Source organism: Centroberyx affinis, unplaced genomic scaffold, assembly GCF_046629955.1.
Source record: "Centroberyx affinis isolate AG114_WGS23_722 - 3 ecotype Tasmania unplaced genomic scaffold, CSIRO-AGI_Caff_v1 ptg002307l_1, whole genome shotgun sequence".
Classification (NCBI taxonomy): Eukaryota; Metazoa; Chordata; class Actinopteri; order Beryciformes; family Berycidae; genus Centroberyx; species Centroberyx affinis.
The window spans coordinates 146,272-166,295 of NW_027280579.1; the positions used below are offsets into that span (position 1 = coordinate 146,272).

The 20,024-nt window shown below is 41.8% G+C and overlaps 2 protein-coding genes across 2 annotated transcripts in view; one reads left to right on the forward strand and one right to left on the reverse strand.

Annotated features, from left to right (window-relative positions):
- The window catches only part of ralgapa1 (Ral GTPase activating protein catalytic subunit alpha 1), a 73,127-nt gene extending 61,834 nt beyond the window's left edge, over positions 1-11,293 (reverse strand). The window contains exons 1-13 of the mRNA XM_071533003.1: positions 10,937-11,293; positions 7,835-7,945; positions 7,664-7,713; positions 6,292-6,349; positions 5,796-5,839; positions 4,979-5,156; positions 4,694-4,809; positions 4,116-4,254; positions 3,165-3,373; positions 2,081-2,404; positions 658-869; positions 515-563; positions 217-365 (exon numbers count right to left, since the gene is read on the reverse strand). Coding sequence (XP_071389104.1) covers positions 217-365; positions 515-563; positions 658-869; positions 2,081-2,404; positions 3,165-3,373; positions 4,116-4,254; positions 4,694-4,809; positions 4,979-5,156; positions 5,796-5,839; positions 6,292-6,349; positions 7,664-7,713; positions 7,835-7,945; positions 10,937-11,042 — 1,745 coding nt within the window. The 5' untranslated portion in view covers positions 11,043-11,293. The remainder of the gene's footprint in view (positions 1-216; positions 366-514; positions 564-657; positions 870-2,080; positions 2,405-3,164; positions 3,374-4,115; positions 4,255-4,693; positions 4,810-4,978; positions 5,157-5,795; positions 5,840-6,291; positions 6,350-7,663; positions 7,714-7,834; positions 7,946-10,936) is intronic.
- Positions 11,294-11,759: 466 nt separating this feature from the next.
- Positions 11,760-19,634, forward strand: brms1la (BRMS1 like transcriptional repressor a). The gene is made up of 9 exons (XM_071533007.1): positions 11,760-11,868; positions 13,121-13,279; positions 14,225-14,315; positions 14,876-15,003; positions 15,100-15,179; positions 15,398-15,494; positions 15,710-15,799; positions 15,928-15,992; positions 16,105-19,634. The coding sequence occupies exons 2-9, from the start codon at positions 13,141-13,143 to the stop codon at positions 16,201-16,203; spliced, it is 789 nt and encodes a 262-aa protein (XP_071389108.1). The 5' UTR covers positions 11,760-11,868; positions 13,121-13,140; the 3' UTR covers positions 16,204-19,634.
- The last annotated feature ends 390 nt before the right edge of the window (positions 19,635-20,024 follow it).

Consider the following 20,024-nt stretch of genomic DNA (forward strand, 5'->3'; position numbering starts at 1 on the left):
AATGGAACAGAGCAAATGTGTGAAGCATGTGATCAGAAAATGGTTAAAAAATGAAAATAAAAGTGATATTTTTTTTGTGCTCAGTCTCTCATTTCACATCCCAGTTTAATTGTGTGTTCAGTTCAGTTTTGTCCACTGGCTTCCCAAAAAAACTGGATGAATGTATATTTAGTATGTAACATGACAAGGCTGGTGTGTATTTAGCTGGTGTTTTACCATGTTTTCTGGTCCATGGTCTCGTGCATGACGAGGCTGCGGTAGATGTTGAGGACTCGTTTGCACATGTCCACGTGCTCTTCCAGAAGGATCTTGACGTCGTTGGCCGGCTCCAGCAGGAAGACGTTGGAGGAGTGGGTGATAAATACCTGGAGAGGAGACCCGAATTTGGGTCACGAGAGGATTAAAATGGGTCCACCAAATACTGTTTTTTGAAAAACCTGATGACCCAATTCTGCAAGGTGGCCAGAACAGAAATAAGAGGCAGAGAATCTAAGTGTGTGTGTGCAAACCATACCTGTAGTGTAGTTTGGACTCCAGCGTGAACACTGTACTCCAGCATCTCACTGTCCATCACCTTGTTCATTCCCTGAAAACAAACACAAACGCACACGAAAAAAGGCAGTTTTATTTTTTTTAAAGAGAAAAATGCTGTAAAACTGAAAACGTCTCAGATATTTCAGCTCGTGCCCCCTCACCTCGTCCTCCTTGTCTCCGTGCTGAGAGTCCAGGCTGTTGGCTGTGGCGATGGGATAGGGGCCCTCCTCCGGCTCCTTCATGAACACCGGCTTGTCCTCCATGGAGATCCACTCCTGGTACACACGCACCACTTTGCGCATCGCCGCCGCTTCACACATGGGAAGGAGAAAGGCCTAGGGGGCACAGATAGATCAATTTCCATTAATATACAGAACTGAGGAACAGCCGGAAGAGAAACACTGCATGTGCTTGGGTAGTTGGTTTAGATTTTACAGCCCCCCCTTTGCTATATTCTTATTTAGATTCTGTTTTTCTTTGCTGTATCCTATTACTATTTGCTGCTGAAACAACCCAGTTTCCCCAGTTTCCATGAAATGAAAAGTGACTTATTTATCTATTTAATACATTACAAAATGTTGTGTCTTGTCTTTTTATATCAAAATCCCATTGCTTTTACTTCCTGGAAAAGAGTGCATCTCTCCCCACTTTATGTCCCACCCCAATAACCTGTTTCAACAGGACACATGTCAAAATAGGGAAGGAAGACGATTTCATTGAGATTTCAAAATTTCATCTTATCTTGATACTCTCACCCACTATGGCCTTTCCTCTAACAAACAGTTTCTACACTGGCACTCACCCTTGTTAAATTACATTTTAGGCATTTAGCTGATGCCCTTACCCAGACTTCTGAGTGAGTAAATGGCACAAGGGATAGTTACACCAGATCCTATTGGTAAAAAAAATGTACACCAGTGGTCCTCCTGTTTTGCTACAATGAGTGAGTGTCTTTGGAGGCAATATTGTCCATTATTTCATCAGGACCAAAAACTACATAAGAGAGATATTTAGTGAACCCGGAATAAGATATATTTAGCCTACACTTTTAGATCATAACTGAAAACTAAAGACAAATAAGAGCTGTGGACAGTCACACGTCACAAGTTTCCTCCTCACCACTTCCCTGTCCGTAATTGGCTGTCTGTAATTTTGTGTGTGTGTTTGTGTGTATATGAATATAGTTAAGACTAATATTTGCACAACAACCAAAAAAAGGAAAACAGAAAATTAAATGACTTTTTTTTTTTAAAATGAAGAGATTTTTAAAGTGAAAAAGAGACATTAATACATGTGCCAAAAATAAAGATGCATATTGACAAGAAAGGGAGTAGACAGATGTCAGTATATACTTTTTTCTTAGTTTTCAATCCCTGTGTTAGTTGTATGGTATTTTGCTTCTCTGTGCTTTTACGTATACACACCCCTATTGGCAACAGGGAAGCCTTTCTTGCCCTTGAACACTAGTTTATTCTACACCTCTCTGAAGACCTCAGTGATTTTCTGAAGTGGTGTGTGTGTGTAAATCTCTTTCATTCTCCTTCACCTGTCTGAAGATCTCCGTGATGAAGTTGACGTTGGTCCTGGTGCTGGTCAGCACTCTCCGCACCACCTCCATGTCGGTCAGCTGCTCCTCGTCCATGGAGCAGAGCGAGGAGGAGCTGGGTTCCCGCTCCGTCAGCGTCGACGTGTTGGAGTGGCTCTGCTCGCCCTCGCCCCCGATCCCCGGGCCGCCGGACAACCCCCCGACGCCCCCGCAGGGCCCCGACGAGCCGCCGCCCCCGTCCAGGTGGTTGTCCGATCGGATCCCGCCGCCGCCGCTGTCGTCCGAGCTGCCTGCCGAACGAGCCGCCAGCCCGGCTGCTGCTCGCTGGGGGGAGAACACACAGGTTATATAGAGAGGTAGAGTGGGGGGAAAAAAGGAATAAGACAGAGAAAACACTGTTTCCCGTATACTGTATATCTGGGCAGTGTGCCAGAGTAAACTTTTGTTTTATATCTATTTCAGGTACTGTGATGCACTATGCTGTGATGCTGGTGTTAATAGTTAATAGTCACTCTAATGTTGTAGTTAACGCTTAGAGAGAGACTTTAGCCTTATATACCCACAATGGAATACATACATAATAGGGCTAGGCAATAATTCAATATTATCGTTTATCGTCTTTCCGTGGAATCATATCGTGATGATATGAAGATATTTTAATATCGTGACACACATTTCTGCTGTCTAAATTGATGATGACAAGCAAATTTTACTTAAAAACTCTGATTAAATGGTAGGAATATTATTTGAAAATTTCAGTTTTGTTTGACATCACACCTAACATCACCATTCAGTTCAATGAGATGAACATTCATTTGATTATTTAACGTGATTTTGCATACATGAACCATATCGTGATATATACTGATATCGAGAAAAATCCTTTCAACCATATCGCCCAGCCCTAATACATAACCTATTCTAAGATACCTAATCTAGGCTACCACTGCTCCCAAATACAGTATAAGGAAAGAGGTTTGAGGAACTTTCTGGTAACACTACTATTTGGCACGCACTCTCCTTCTGTGCCAGGGTGTGTGTGTGTGTGTGTGTGTGTGTGTGTGTGTGTGTGTGTGTGTGCTACCTGTATGTTCTTGGGGACGTTTTCGCCTTCTGTTCCAGGGATTTGCGTGTGTGTGTTGGCTCGCGGCTCCAGCCAGAAGGAGACCAGCCAGCGGATGAAGATGACCCGGGCCTGGAGGAAGCTCTCTTTGGTGCAGTAGAGCGTCTCACCGCTGTCCTGCTCCCTGCGCACGATGCTGTAGTAGGGCTTAGGCCGCATGGGAGGCACGTCTGCAGGGAAGCAGGGAACATCTCAGTTACCGTAGGGTATGGTGATAATTGAAGGTTGAAGGTTGAAGGTGCTGACAGCTGATATTCAACAGCTTTAATTTGGACTGTTTTCATGCCTAAGAAAATCCCAAAAAGTGGTATTAAGTGTTTCCCCCAGAATTTTATTCCTACATGGGACTCTAAAACGCTCCGAAAATAGTAAAAACTTTAAAAATAATAATAATTAAGGAATGAAGAGGAACGCAGCTGAAACGCATTGGTCTAAATGTTAAAGCTTTGTCAAATTGTTCCCGAAGAGTAGCTGACTTCTTGTAATTTGAGTCATGCACCCTTAAAGATAATAATAAAGACATAATGATGCATTGTGTGGAATCTGATCAAAATGTTACATTAGAATCACTTCAGGTTAAGGGCTTCCCAGAGACAACCGATGTGGCATTGATTGAAATCTTCAACAAATATGGAATCAATTAAATTGCATTACATCCATCATGTCAGAAGGTGAATATTGGCCTCATATATTGGCCAGGGGCTTTAGACGCTAACAAGAATACAATACCGGGGGAAACAGTAAATACTTGTAATTTTTTGGAATGAAAATGTATCAGCGCAAAATATTGGTTATCAACAGCGTTAATTCAATAAATAAATGGATGAACAAATAAATTAAAAAAAACAGCAGTATCTGCATTCAAAAACCCATACCAGTCAAACCATCTCTTGGTCATTAAACTCTACTGACCCAGTATCGGGCTGTACAGGCTGGTTTCCATTGCGAAGTTGGGAAAGATGTGGGGAAGGTAAAACTTCCTGAAGTGACCAAAGAGGAAGTTGAAGCCACGTTCATGGTTCTCTTTACAACGCCACTCTAGAGACTTGGCCTGGTGGACACACACACACACACACACACACACACACACACACAGAAGCTTGTTATAAAACAACATTACACACACAAAATAGGGTCGAGTGGAGAAGAGCACCATTGTCTTAGAAAGAATGAGTAATATGCAGATATTAGCGCTGTATGTGTGTGTGTGTGTGTGTTTGTGTGTGAGACAGCGGCAAGCAGAGGCAATACAAGCAGCAAGTCAGCATGTGTTAATAAAGGATCATATTAATACCTGGTTTAGCATGTTTTTTAAGCGTTAGGGGATCAGACTAATACCTGTGTGTTAATGTCAGTTGGCAATATTCCAATGACTGCTTTCTTGCATATTTTAAGCATTAGTGATATTAGAAAGGAATCAGAACATGATTTTTTTTTTTACCATATCATTTTGATGTGTTAGATGTGTTAGTAAGGGATATGGCTAATACCTGGTTTACCATGTATTTGAGCAACGCTTCCAGGAAGTAGGCGGTGAGGTCTTCCTGGTTTTTGTCACCTGACTGGGGAGGGACCAATGGGGTGATCTCCTCTGGGGTCACCTGAGCTGTAAGAGGGGGGAAGAAGTGGGGAGTTTCAATGTTAATACTGCTATAAATATTCAAAAGTATTGTGTGACAGAAAATGACCTATAGCGCAATATCCACCCTGTGTATTAGTCTAACCCTACTCTGGTGTGTGTGTGTGTGTGTGTGTGTGTGTGTGTGTCTACTAACTCTCTGTTAAACTCAGCAGCGGGTTGATCAGAGTGTCCAGGGTGCGGGGCGTCCCGTGGCACAGCGGAGCCGGGAAGCCGGGGATCAGGCAGGCGAACATGCAGAGCTGCTCGCGCTCCGCGTTGCTCTGCAGCGCCTGCATCCACAGCAGGAACAGACGCACGCCTTCACGACGGATCTGCAGCGTGGAGGGGAGAGGAAGAGGAGAGAGGAAGAGGAGAGATGGTTTGCGTTTGTCAAGACCGCATTTCCCATAAACCCCGTTCCTTTCCGGTCTCAAAGAAGATGTTGCTGCTTGAGGAATGATAATGAAAAATGCAGTGTAGAGGCTGGTAAAGGCTGACAATCTTATCACTGAAGGTCTCGTTTGTTTACAGTAATTATACTAATGTCTCAAAATTAACACACTAATTGATTTATTGGTGTTAAAATGCTATATGTATATTTAACAACACAAAAAAATTGGATAAAATCGACAGCAAAAGCAATAAAAGTAAGATAGGAAATATAAAACCAGGGCAAGAAGCATGACGGTAAAGCATAAAAGAGTGGTCAAAAGAGTGACTGAATGAGTTAATGAATGACTTATGAGTAGAGGAAATGAGAAAAGAGGGGGGGACGAGAAGCGAAGCGAAGAGAAAAGAAGAAAAGGGAGAGAAGAAAAGTGGAGAAAAGAGAAGGCGATGAGAGGAAAGCAGCATAGAGAGACTGTGTTTCCTAGAAGCTGTACTGCTTCAGGGTGAGTAAATGAACATCCAGGCAGGACAGCCCGGGGGGGGTGGGGGGGTGTCGTCTAGGGGCTATGATTGAGCAGTACCTTCAGAGAGTTCCCGGTGTGCAACAGCTTCTTGAGGATCAGCCCTAAGAAAGAACACAGAGACACGTCAGTCTGGTCATGCAGAACTATAACACTCTGTAAATACACTTAAAGGGAAGCCAGGTCTGAATATATTAGCAGCTGGGTTTCTCCCATGTATAAGGCTGCTGCTGTGGTTGTATGACCATTAGTTGATGTATTTGAATATTATTTGGTTTTGTCACACTAAGGAACAATAACAACTGAATGACAACTGATGAAGAATGCATGCAGGGTGTAGGGACTTGTGTTGTGCATTCTTCATTTTACACAGTTTTGGCGCTGGTTGTTCTCTGCCGTTAGATGAAATATGAGCGTCTGTACGGTCTCAAACTGGCTTAACCTGATCCAACAATACACCATCTAATCAGATGCACACAAGTATGAGAAGGACATCAGCTGTAACGCGTGTCACAGAGAGGTGTGTTTTTTGTGTGTGTGTGTGTGTGTGGGTTACCGATGCTGTGGAACTGCCATCGGCTCTGGATTCTCTCTGGCAGGAGCTGGAGGATTTTCTGGAGAGAAAAACATTGGAGAAATTGGGCAAAAATATAAATACAAATGGCATATGGCATAGTGCTTTTTAAGATATACAGGTCTGAATCAACACAAAGCTTTGCACTTTTGAGCAAACATCGACAAAATGTTAGCGTTTTGTTTAATTTGATAAATTGCACACTGCAGTAGTCTTGTAAACAAATCAAAGACATCAAAAACACATGAGGTCGCAGTGTAATTTGCATTGGAGGTATCAAATCCAGTAAAAAATATTGTTAAAGAGTCAAAGATAAAAGAAATATTGAGCTATAATATTTTTGGGATAACACTCAACCCTACAAACAGTTAACAAGCATTCAGTCTTCTTGAGGTACACTTGATATACTTTGATGAACACATCAACTTATCCTTCACAAGGAAAACCTGCATTAAGTGCACTATTGTTTTTCCAAGTACTCAAACTGTACTGGAATACTGGAGTGTTTTGCCCAGCTCTGAATTTGAAGAGGAGTGTTTGTTAACATGGAGTTATGTGGGCAGGGTATACGGGCAAAAAGAGGTCAACAACACTCACTCTCTGTCTCACACACACACACGCGTGCGCAGCTATCTTATCCCGGCTACTCTAAAGCACCACCCAGATCTGAGTATTGCTAAATGCCGGCGGCCTCGCTCTGAGGTCAATGCCAGCCGGTGTTGTTGTGGTACTGACCAGGACCACCTAGTGAGAGTTAGAGCCCCTGAAATATCACAAACACCTCAGTGATTTAGTTTCGCATAAGGTCAGAGCTGTTTTCTGGAGCCATTTGGCATCCAGCATTCAGTTTCATTGTTTTGAGGGCACAAAATGGCGCAAGTAAATGTAATCCTCCCACCCTTACCCACAAAAAACCTTCAGTTCAGCTCAAAAATAATAACAACCACAATACCATGTAATCAAAGTTCTGTGACCAAGTCTGACTGTGCAGAATTATGTTTATTTATGAGCCACAAATCTTTCCAGCAATAGCATTGGCTTGCTAGAATGTAAACAACAATTAAAAAATGTCATTACAGTGCAAATAATATAATTTGGATGGAGAGCTTGTGAAACTGTGATGGTCAAGTGGTCTCATTTGTGATTACTACAGCAGAATAAAATGGAGCTAATATCATGATTCATTTTTCTGCCCCACGATACGTATTGTCACCTTTTTGTATTGCGATATATTGAATTTCAATATATCATCCCATCCCTACTGGATCCCGACCTGTAAGTCACTTTGGATGAGAGTGTCAGCTAAGTTATCAAATTGTAAATTTACATCCCCACAGTAAAAACAGTTTTGTACCTCGAAGATGAAGAGGATCGAGTCCAGCTCCTCCCTCTGAGACTTATGACCTGAAACACACACAGACCGGCTTGAGCGAAGTGTAATGTCATTACTTTTATAGGTTGTTGCCATGATTTATACCTGCCCTTCCTGTTTAAGTCGTGACTTCGACAGCCAATGAGAACTTACCTTTCTGCTTGAGGCTGACCTCAATGGTGACAAAGTTCTCAAAGAAGACATAGTAGATGTGGGAGTAGTTCAGATCGAAGAACTGCTTCAGCTCCGAGGGCTCGGCGTTCTCTGGAGAATGACAGACAGTGGGGAGAAAAATAAGCCACAAAGAGTGTAGGGAGCTGGGAATTAATTAACTAACACACACACACACACACACACACACAGGTGGTTGGAGGTTAATATTAAGTTTACTTCTGTGTCCATCCCCATTTTTGCCCCAGTTTTGATTCTAACGCAGGCTGTAGCACTAAAATTAAGAACTTATTATGGTAGAAGCACTCTTTCTAAACGTGGACCCGTGGCTTTTTGTATATAGTGACATAAATATCAAATGTTCACAAACCTTGGACATCCCCCTGACCGCTATCTCTATACTCACAAAAGTGCAACAAACAAACATGCTGCCCAGACTTGGTTTTAACCTTACTCTTAAGAGAAATTATCAAATTGCCTGAGTTTCCCTGTGTGAAACAGAGCTCTCAAAATCCTTTGATGATTCAAAGAAAGACAAAGAAAGGGAGGATTTTACACCAGGGATTTCCAAACTTTTTCAGCACAGGAAGCAAATTTGAGGAATGCAACCTCCCTATAGGATCTGGGATCTCTGAAACATATTCATTGTCTTGTCAGGACCCGGCCAAAAACGGATCCACGGCCCAGTGTGGGTCTCCAGCCACAGATTAAGATACATCGTTCTAAAGGATGGGAAGTTTACCTTTGTGTGCTCTGGCCTGAATCTCTCTCTCAACACCACTGCCTGTCATTAGGTAGGAGACACACTGACTCGCACTTTGAGATAAAACACACACACACACACACACACACACACCCTCACCCACCACTGCAGTCCAGGGCCAAAATAGAAAGGAAACACACAACCATGTCAGACTATCTTAGGCTACACATAGACGCACACTAGCATGCACGCAGGTACACACACACACACACACACAGAAGAGCCTCTGGTGATAGCGTCTCTGTCTCTGGGTTTGTTTATATGAAGACCGAAGGCTGAACTTTGCCAGACACACACACACACACACATGGATGGACACACACACCCTCATACACAGAGGCTGTCTGTGTTCTATGCCATAGTAGTTGCCCTTGTAAGGTCTTAGTGGCCTGGCTCAGTGGTTTTCTATCGTTCCCTCTGGAGACTGACATTTTTAAAAGGATTTTTCTCGTCACCTAAAACTGATTCTACATGCTATCTCTTAAGCTGAGGTTTGAAGCAACTTCCCTAACGCCCATAGCATATTATGCAGTCCTTCTGCACAGTCCAGGGACTTGCGAAGGCTTTGACAACATAATATTGGTAGTAGTACTGGATGCTCATATCTTCTGAATTATTTGGGGACCCATTTTAATCATCCCAAATTCCACATTTGGTTTGGCTGATTGCATCAAAGGGCGCTGCGAATCCATCATGCAGATGAGTTTGCAGATCAAATATAGACCATCTTATTACAGTGGAAACCTTTGTGGAAAAAACACTGTGACTTGCTCAATTTGGACACACTTAGGAATATGATACTAACTTTATTTGTATTTTGGATGTATGGCTACATGTGAAGCAAAGAGTTGCAACTCTGTTTCTGTAATGGAAGAAACAGCTACGGTTCACATTGTTTCAGTCACTGGAAGTCCTTTATTACAGGAAAAGGAAATTGGTCTAATAAATTCTGTTTTTGTGACGATGATGTCTACTTGGGCAACACTGACGACAATAATAACACTTACTGCATGGTACATTTAGTCCACTTGTTCAAGTTATAAGTGCCCATCAATGCTGCCCATCTAATGATACTCATGTACCATAGTGTTTTATTTCTCCTATTGTTCATCTGTCTCTGTATGGTCTTATTCCTTCATGAACAATGCAACTCTGAGTGTGTGTATGTGGATGTGTGTGCGTGCATGTGTGTGATTGTTATCAAGGCCTCACATTCCCCATGGAGCACACAGAAGGGGCACACCCTCTCCTGTCTAAGAAGCACTCTCTCACTCTCTCCGTCTCTCACACACACACACACACACACACACACACACTCTCTCTCTCTCTCTCAAACACACACAAACAGCCTAGTAGCTCTCACAATAGAAACAGGAAGTTGTGCTACTGTACTGGACATAGAGAGGAAATTGTAGAGACTGTTTCCCTTTCTGGTCAGTGTGTGTGTCTGTGACCGAGTGAGAGAAAAACGCACACATGCACACACACACACACACACCCTGTCATCCTCCCTATTCTCTCACACATTTTGAACACTGTAATTAGCGGTGCGTTGCAACATTTCTACACTGTCAAAAGCTTCACCATGTCCCTTTGCCCGAGCACGGAGGCACACACAACAGACACCACAGACACACACACACGGGCCTCCAGACAAATCACAACAGTCTAACTAATGGGCTGCCTAACAAATCACAACTGCCTCCCCGCAGTTTGTAGCATTATCGGGCCAAAACTTTACACAGGCAGCGTCACCCACCACACATTCTTTCACACGCTAGTAGCCCCAATACGCTCTGTTCTCTTGCCTGGACAGAACGTCGCGTCCATTCAAGAATCTGACAATTTAAATGGCATTGCTTGTTGGCAGACATTAACACATCGTTAAACGCAATTTAAAACATATTCTGAATCGCTAGGATCTACTGGTATATTCGGCATACATCTGACCCACCCAGTAGTATTTATTTTAATACTATTTCAACTTTAAGAATTGCTTCACGCTGCTTACTAACGCCCGTCACTGTTTGTTTTGGTGGAGGATGAGTGTGGGATTAGCAGGCGAATCAATTCGAAAAGTTGACATTTTACTGAAATATGTGTTGCTTTGTGGGCTGGAAGTACGCCGAATCCATGAGTGGATACTAACGAAGCTAAAGGGATCTTAAGTCATGTTATATAAGTGTTGTACCCTTTCCCATAAGCATGGACACATAACATTACCAGATTTTCGAAAGGAGCTTGGCGTGACATTCTCAGCATACAAGAGAACGGCACGTAGGGGCTAACCCGCTAGCTGCTTAGCGAGGATTTTAACTTACCTATGACTATTCTCAGATGTTTGAGCCTCGTCAGCACGTCCTTTTTGGGGTCCAACACTTTCTGTGTTGATTTTTTAACGTCCCCATGAGGCTTTTTGGAGAACATTCCTGAGGCAGGAGACACACGAATGCGATGGTAGACAGAGCAAGGAGGAGCTAGCTCTGACTAGCTTCAGCTAGCGTTAATCTTCAAATTGTAACAAAAAACCGCCACTCCGTTATCATTTATTAACGTTGCGCTGCAAATTAGCAGCTCTCGGGAACAACGATGAGTACATCAGTGGGTAAAAGTTGTTGCGGAGGATGCATTCTGTTTAAAGACAAATATTATGTAAAACGTAGCGGGGCAAAGCATCCATCCATTGCACCTCCCTTCCAAAACAGTCAGTCAGCAGGCAGGAGGCTAAACTAGCTGGTTAGCTAGCTTCGCTGCTCAGTCAGAAAACATCATGGCGGAGTAGGGAGGAGGGAAAACAAAATAATGGATATCAGAGAAATTCAACGTCCATTTATTATACAAAATAAACAGACTTTGATAATATAATTGAAACTATTTAACATGTGAATTGAATAATGTGCAATTCAGATAACTGACACTTCAACGTTTTTATCGTTCACGAGCTTTGCTGATGTTTCTTCAACAGGTTTTGCTCGGACTCTCCTCTACCAGCTGCAGCGGTGAATTCTGGGTAGCGTGGTTCACTTCAGTTTTTTTAGACCTGTGATGACGTTGAAATGCACCGTACAGAAAACTACAGCTCCCAAAACAAACAAGAGCGCCCTGCCGAGATTTGTTTTTAGCTTTTTCTTAGCTTAGCTTACACACACGAGTGGCTTTGCAACCTACGGAAGAATTCACTTTAATCTTCTTTTGGCTTTTGAAAAAGAATTTCCTTCTCCCCGAAACCCCTGACGCCTTCCCATCTTTACTTGTGAGTCGTGATTTAGTTTTAAGCTTCCTAGTTAATTTATTTTCGTTGCAGATCGTGCTACACTTGCTAGCTACTCTTGCTTGTTAGCGTGTAGTGGTGTTGTTTGTTACTATTTGTTCATTAGTGTCCCATAAATGATTGAAAAACAAAGGGAACACATGTGAGAAGTAGCGATGAAAAATTGCATACAGTATGCAATTTAAGCGATCAAGTAAAACCCCGTACCAACAGGGGACTAAAAAAACAACAAAATAAACAAAATGCAAATGAAATCGACAAAGAAAACAAACCAGCAAAGACGATATGTTTTATTACACAAGCCTATACACCTTGTGCAAATTAAATACATATTAAGTATTTACAGTTTTATAGTTTTTAGGCAGCTTATAGTTTTCGTCAGGGATGGACATTTTAAACCATTTTCCAGATGGACTTCCAAATCATTTTCCAAGTTGACTCACCTTAAGAAATAAAAAAATGTGCATTTTTAGGCATGACTCTGTTGTAAAACAACAAATTAAACCAGAAAATTATAAAAAATAAAATAGAAAACAGCTTGCACCCTCAAATGGAAATATAATATTTACTGCTCCACAAATTTCAGCAAACAACTTGAAGGATGGCTCCAATTTTTACTGTCAAGTCATTCTGACAACTATTCCCATATGACTTGAATGCAGCACTGAATGTGGCATCAGGCCAGCTATTGATATTGATTGCAGTTTGATCTGATTGGTTAAGGAGTATGGCAATCCAAGAAAAAAGATCAGAAAAAGTCTACTTGCAGAAAGGGAGAGAGACGCAGTAATGATGGCAACTGTTTATGAAAATGTCTAGGTAGGGACACAAGCTAAGTCTTCATCAAGCTCTGATCAGTATTCCTACATGATGAACAGACTTGCAGGATGACTTGCACCGATTCTTCTGTCAAGTCAGTCCTCAACTAAAACACATTTGCATGCAAAGTCATAATTATGCATCCAGCTGCTTCCAAGCGGATCATTCGAGCATCACTGATGTAAAAGCAGAACTACAAATTGCATGTCTCTGTGGTTTTAATATGCAACACCACAGAGTTAGGTTAAGGATGAGTGGAAGCTTATGATGTATATGTGTATAGTAGTTATCAGAAGTCTTAACATGCTTTCAAATCTTCTAGCTTTTATTGTCTTTGATGTGTAATGTGGTAAAAATGTTAAGATGCATATGTTGTGATTAAAACCGTCTCTCTTTCTACCCTCCGCTCCCACAGTCCGGAGTCGGCTAGCCGCCATGCCGGTGCACCGTGACCGGGAGAAGAAGGAGAGCACAGCGGAGGAGATGGAGGTGGAGGAGCAAGAGCAGGAGGCCACCAGCTCCGAGGAGGAGGACTCCGACACCTCCTCCGTGTCCGAGGATGGGGACAGCTCCGGTGAGACAGTCAGGACCAGAAGACTTCCTATTCTAATCAGCACTAAGAGAAATCATTTGACTAGTGCTTTTAAAAATGGCCGCCATAAAGAGGAGCATTATTTGAGTGTGTGACTCTCAGAAACTGTGGTTGCTGTCAAAAATGTGACTCTGTGATTCTCATGCATTGTCCACGCTTGCATATATCTCTATAATCAATCTTATTTATATATTGCATATCGCTGTGTGAAAGTCTCGCAACTCCAGTTTTGGTGGTTTTAATGTTCTAACTTCAGTTGAAGGATTACATGGTTCCCCTATGGGTTGAGTAAATGCTGTGACTTTTGGGTCTGATGAAAGCCTTTCATAACAGAGTTACAAAGTGCTTTGCAGAGACAAGGAAGTAAAACAGAGGTGATAAAATAAAGCAAAAGCACGGGGCAGAATGATAAAACTAAGAGCAATAAAAACCACAATAGGCGAGTGAAATAAGACAGTTGTAAAAAGGCTTAAGGGTTCAACAGGTCCGAGATGTAACTAAACCTACAAGGCAAAAAGCATAATCTCAGATTTATTGTCATTCAGGTGGAGGAGGTTTTGGGACATCCAGAAGTTAATATCTGACAGACAATCCTTAAGGCTGTTTAGGGTGAACGAGTTACCTGAGTCAGCGATGATGTCACCCAGAGGGAGCATATAGAGGGAAATAAACAAGGGGCCTAGGATGGAGCCTTGGGAACGCCATATCTGAGATGCACCGGGGCAGAGGAGGCATCGCCAGTCACAACAGAAGATTTTCTATCAGCAAGATGTGATTTAAACAGACTCAGAGCAGCGTCTGTAAACGTCTGTTGGGTCCTGAGCTGCTTCCTGCTTCCATCATGACTCATGACTGTAATGCTTAACCTAGGTGTGTGTGTGTGTGTGTGCGTGTGTGTGTGTGATTTATTTTTTTTCCCTGTCTCAGAAATGGACGAGGAGGACTGTGAGCGGAGGAGGATGGAGTGTCTGGATGAAATGTCCAACCTGGAGAAACAATTCACCGACCTCAAAGACCAGTAAGACTGTCTGAAAGTCTTCTTCTTCTTCTTCTCATTCTTCTTCTTCTTCTTCTTTTCATCCTTCTCATCCTTCTTCTTATCCTCGTTCATCTCATCTTCATCCTCCTTCTCATCCTGCTTCTCATCCTCGTCCTACTTCTCGTCCTTCTCATCCTCCTTCTTCTCATCCTCATTCTTCTTCTCATCCTTCTTCTTCTTCTCATCCTCCTCATCTTCATCCGCCTTCTCATCCTCCTTGTTCTTCTCATCCTCCATCTTCTCATCCTCATCCTCATTCTTCTTCTTCTTCTCATCCTCATTCTTCTTCTCACCGTCCTTCTCCTCCTCATGTTCTTCTTCTCCTCCTCATCCTTCTTGTTCTCCTCGTCCTTCTTCCTTTTCTTCTTCTTCTTCTAGAGAGATCTAGTGAGAGTGTCTCTGTCTATCTGAATCTCTGTCTACCCTCATTTAAAGTTATTGAGACGCATTGAAAAGGCATTGGGAAGTCTTAGTTGCATCCACTGTTACACCTCTCAGTACATACGTGTGTGTGTGTGTGTGTGTGTGTGTGTGTGCAGGCTGTACCGGGAGCGTGTCAGTCAGGTGAACAGTAAGCTGACAGAGGTGGAGGCCGGCCGGGCGGCAGAATACCTGGAGCCTCTGGCAGGACTGCTGGAGAGCATGCAGGTCCGCACCAAGGTGGCAGGTAATACACACACACACACACATTCGCACACACACTCATACCCTCTCACACACTCATCTTCTCACACTCAACTCTCTCTCTCTCTCTTTCTCTCAGGTATCTACAGAGAGTTGTGTCTAGAGTCGGTGAAGAACAAGTACGAGTGTGAGATCCAGGCGGCGTGCCAGCATTGGGAGGTCGGAGACACACACACACACACACACACACACACTTTTTAATTATACGAAACCAATTACTTTCTGTATTACAAAGATGTGTCGCTGACCTGATCTAATGTCTCTCGAGTCCTTGGACCTAAAAATCATCGAGAAGTTATTGAAATTCATTGAAAGTCATTGAGAAGTCTGAAGTAATTTGTGTGTGTGTGTGTGTGTGTGTGTGTGTGTGTCTACAGAGTGAGAAGCTGCTGCTGTTTGATACGGTGCAGAGCGAACTGGAGGAGAAAATTAGAAGACTGGAGGAAGACAGACACAGCATAGATATTACATCAGGTAACACACACACACACATAGCAGTAAATACAATACAGTAAAATACAACACATAATTTTGATTATAGTAATAAGAAAACAACATGCATGCAAAACATTATACTACAATAAATGAATACTAAACAACATTATAATCTCTCTCTCTCTCTCTCTCTCTCTCTCTCTCTCTCTCTCTCTCTCTCTCTCTCTCTCTCTCTCTCTCTCTCTCTCTCTCAGAGCTGTGGAGTGATGAGTTGTCAGGGAGGAAGAAGAGGAGAGATGCCTTCAGTCCAGACAAGAAGAAGAGACGACCATCAGTGGTGTCTGATATCCTACTATTACTACTACTGCTACTATTACTACTAATTCTCAAATGCTAGAATATAGAATATGTGGCTTCATATTTTAATTCCTTCCTGCTTCGTGTGTCAGTCACTGTCCTTAACCCCGCCCACGCCCATATATAGTCTACATGCTCCCTGACCTGGACATCCTGGAGGACTGGACAGCCATCAGAAAGGTGTGTGTTGATGTGGATCTGTGTGTTCATCCTCCTGTAATATTAGTGTGTTAACAGTGGTCTGATATCTCTTAACTGTGGTGTGTGTGTGTGTGTGCGTGCTACCTTCCAGGCTGTGGCTACGCTGGGTCCCCACAGAGGGAGGGCCGACTCTGACAGCTCCGTGTTCCCGTTCAGGCCAGACAGAAACAGACCCATACTCAACTGCTGAGAACACACACACACACACACACACACACACACATAGCAGAACTGTCTCTGAATCTTCCCAGAATCCTCTACACTCCCGGTAAGCTGCCACTAGTGCCAACAGGACCCGTGGGTTGGAATCCCGTCAGAGGACAAACAGGAGTGGAAGCGTTAGTCGTCCTCGTCGACACAAGAGAAACCTCATGCTGTTGTTTATCGATGGCTTTTATATCTGTACCAGGCTTTTGGTTCTGCTCACTCAGAACAAATTAAGAGTTTCATTACAAAATGAGATACACACCATTTGGGAAAAATTGTCACACATAGGGTTCGACCAGTATACCGCTATTCAGTATCCACTTGAATGCCAAAAATTTACAACGATTCAATGTTACCCTCCAGATTTTTTTCTTCTATTCGGGGTATAAAAGCCTCTGAAACAGCATTTAGACCATCATGGGGACACCCTGAAACCCAGACTAATGAAATTCTTCTCTTTAAGGCAGAGTGAGGCAGGTTTCACTGCAGGTTTTACAGACTGACACTCCTGTTGAGTAAAAAAGGAAGGAACCTCCATCTTAATTCTAGTGACACCCACTCTGACAAAATGACTGTAAAACTTCCTCTTAAATATAGTCATTAACTATTTTGGGGGCCGGGGAGGAGGTCGATATTGCAGAAAATATTGCTATATTCGCGAAATATCGCAATATTCAATATTATCGAATATCGGCCCAAGCCTATTCACAGCTCCTTTTCTCCAAAATGGATATATCACGTTTTGGAATGAAACCCGTCAAAAGCAAATTAATTTCAGTGCCTATTTACATTTTGAACTGAATGAATAGAACGTGAATTGACCCTAACCTCTCTCTATACGCTTGGGTCTTCTGAATGGACCGGGTACAGTTAATAGTTTTCATCTTTTTCAGCGCCTAGTGTTTCCAAAATGGCAGGGGTGACCGCTGAGCCCCGACAGCTTTCTGGTTGGGGACTGTTGATGAGGTCAAACCAGGAAGTTCCAGATTATATTTCAGGACAGCCTCCGTCTTCTAAAGCTGCATTATGGTCCATTGTGCCATGAACTATTTTTTTTTATGTGGATCAACTGAATTGTATGTGAATTGTATGAGACTATTAATTACTTTTTTGTACCAATGTTTTTGTATAGTTAGGTGGTGATCGTGCTGATAAGCCCACATTTCCACACAGCTTCCCGTCGTTTCAGACAGTATCAGGACTCTGCAGTGCCTCTATTGAAGTTACACTCGGTACGACTTTGTTATAACAGGCTTTGGCTTCAATGGTGTGTCTCGCATTGTCAACAGTTTCAGTCTGGTTGCTACTTCAGAGCAGTGATTCTCAACCTTTTTCATACCAAGGACCCCTAATTTAGTCCACATTAGGGCCAAAGACCCCCATTTGATGAGATTTTGTGTCACAGACCCAAATCTTGGAATATTTTTATTGTTAGATATGATTTTGTCCAGAATCTGTATTGTAGGTAGAGAGATAACAGTGAAACTATGATCAAAACAGTCATTCTTCTGCATTCTCTAATTGTGTTAACTTCTTGTAAATTAAATAATGGTGAAGTTTAACAATTCATCAGTTTGCTGGGGACCCCCTGGAACCCCCTCAAAGACCCCTGGTGGTCCCCAGAACCCACGTTGAGAACCACTGCTTTAGTGGTTGAGACAAACCAATAAGAACAAACTGGGTGCTTGCTTATTCACTCAACTGACATCAGAAATTTAAAATTCCAACGTGGGAAAAAAGATGCATCTGTGTGGATTTCTGACCAAGACACACTTAGAACTGATGGAAAATGATCTCAGTGCAACTTTTAGACCCAGAGGTGCACAAACCTGTCTGCAACTTCAAAATCCATTTAATCTCATGTACTTTATTGTGAGCGCAGTCAATCAATTTTTGATTTCTTGTACTGTACCTCCAATTTTGCCTTTTTTAACTCGGAATTGCCAACTGTTATTGTTCCCCAAGCGTAGAAATATATTTCATGACCTCCTCCCATAAGCTGAATGAATGAAAATGCATTGTAAAAGAACAAGCATAATTCAAATAGAATAACCGTGTTTACGCGATACCTTGGCATTTTGAATTTTAGAATAGTTTACCTGCCATTTTTTAGGCTGACATAAAATTTATGATTTAAATCCACAGTATAGATCATACTGAGTCATTTCAGACTTATGTAAGAAATACAGTATGAGGATAGGATCTTTTCAGGATAAAAACATGGATTCATGCTTTTCTGAAAATACTGTATATATATATATGCCTTATGATGATCATCGACTGGTGGTCATATACTGTAGTTTACCACCTTATTTTTTTACCTGATTACAACCAATCAGCGGTCTCCATGAGGTACGCTAACAACATTGACAAGAAAAACAGATGAATTTTATTCTTTGATATTTACCCCAGTGTTACTGTTCCGTACTCTGCTTACCGTACATACCTACCTCTACTAGTCTCAGTACTCCATCTCTAGTTCTTTCTCTCTCTCATTCAAGTTAAAATCCACACCACCGTTATTATTTATAAAACATGACCTTATTCCCGTCTAGTTGCCAACGCCCAAACCTGACAAGAACATATATTTTGTTGCGTTTCAGTGTATTGTTGGCTTGAAAAAGGTGAGAGCTGTGTGTGTATAGATATTATGATTTCAACAAAAAGCCTATAGTGATGATGGATATTTGGTGACAACTGATGGCTGTTCATGCTCTTAATTTACAGGTGGAAGGTGTGTCATTTTATGAAATTAAATTTTTGCCACATTTGAACAATTTAAGATCAATGTGAAGATGAAACCCAAGTGCATTTTTATTTGTAAGCTGCAAAACATGAGGTACTCCTTCCTACTTTGGAGTTGCACCCCATTTTGCACAGTCCATGTGTCATTTGTCAACCCGTCTCTTCTTCTCTCCTCTCTATTAAAAGTGGTTTTAATAGGTGAAATCAATAAGGGATCGCAGCTTTAATTAGTGTGTTTCATAGAGAGAGCAGGTTGTCCTAATGTTTTCTTCACTCTGTGTATAAACAGGGTGTGATGTGAATGGCAGACCCTTTGTTAACTGTTTATAAAGGATGATGAACAAATGGCCGTTCAGTAACAGTGATTTTATAAACTGAAGCATGTGAGGTGTTAATGTGGCGGTGATGTGAAATATTCAAATCAATATTTTTAGACAGTTTATTGTGTGCAATGTCACATCAGGTACATTCATGTCCAATTTTTTTAATATACTTTTTTGTGGGATGTCAATTTGATGTGGATGGGCTGTTTTATAATTAAAATGTGTTTTTCTTTTTATAGAAATACATTGTGTTTTTTGTCTCACCTCAGTTCAGTGTTAAATGGTAAAAACACTGAAAGCAAACTCATTTTGACAACAGCTGACTTTTTCAAAAGCTGGTGATGTATAAAATAAAAAAAGATGACAGTCACAACATGAAATACATAGTTATAGTTTATCTAGAACAATTCCCAGTGTATTTACTTTGCCTATGGATATGTTGCTTTAATTAATGTGGCAAAGAGGCAAATTCATAAGTAAAGGCTTGAAATCTCAGTTTCACTTTGGAAATTTTACTTTTGTCAATGTAAAACTTCCCCCATTAAGATCCTCATGTTTACCATATGATCTAATGTCTTGTCATTGTCTTCATAATAACGGATCTCAGTCTTTATATTCAGCGTCAAATTAGAATATGAGTCTCCATTCCCAGTTTGGTTTCCAAAGTGTTGGACTGCATTCATATTTTCACTCTATAGTCTTTTTTGGAATTCAAATGATACACAGTGTGTTAAAG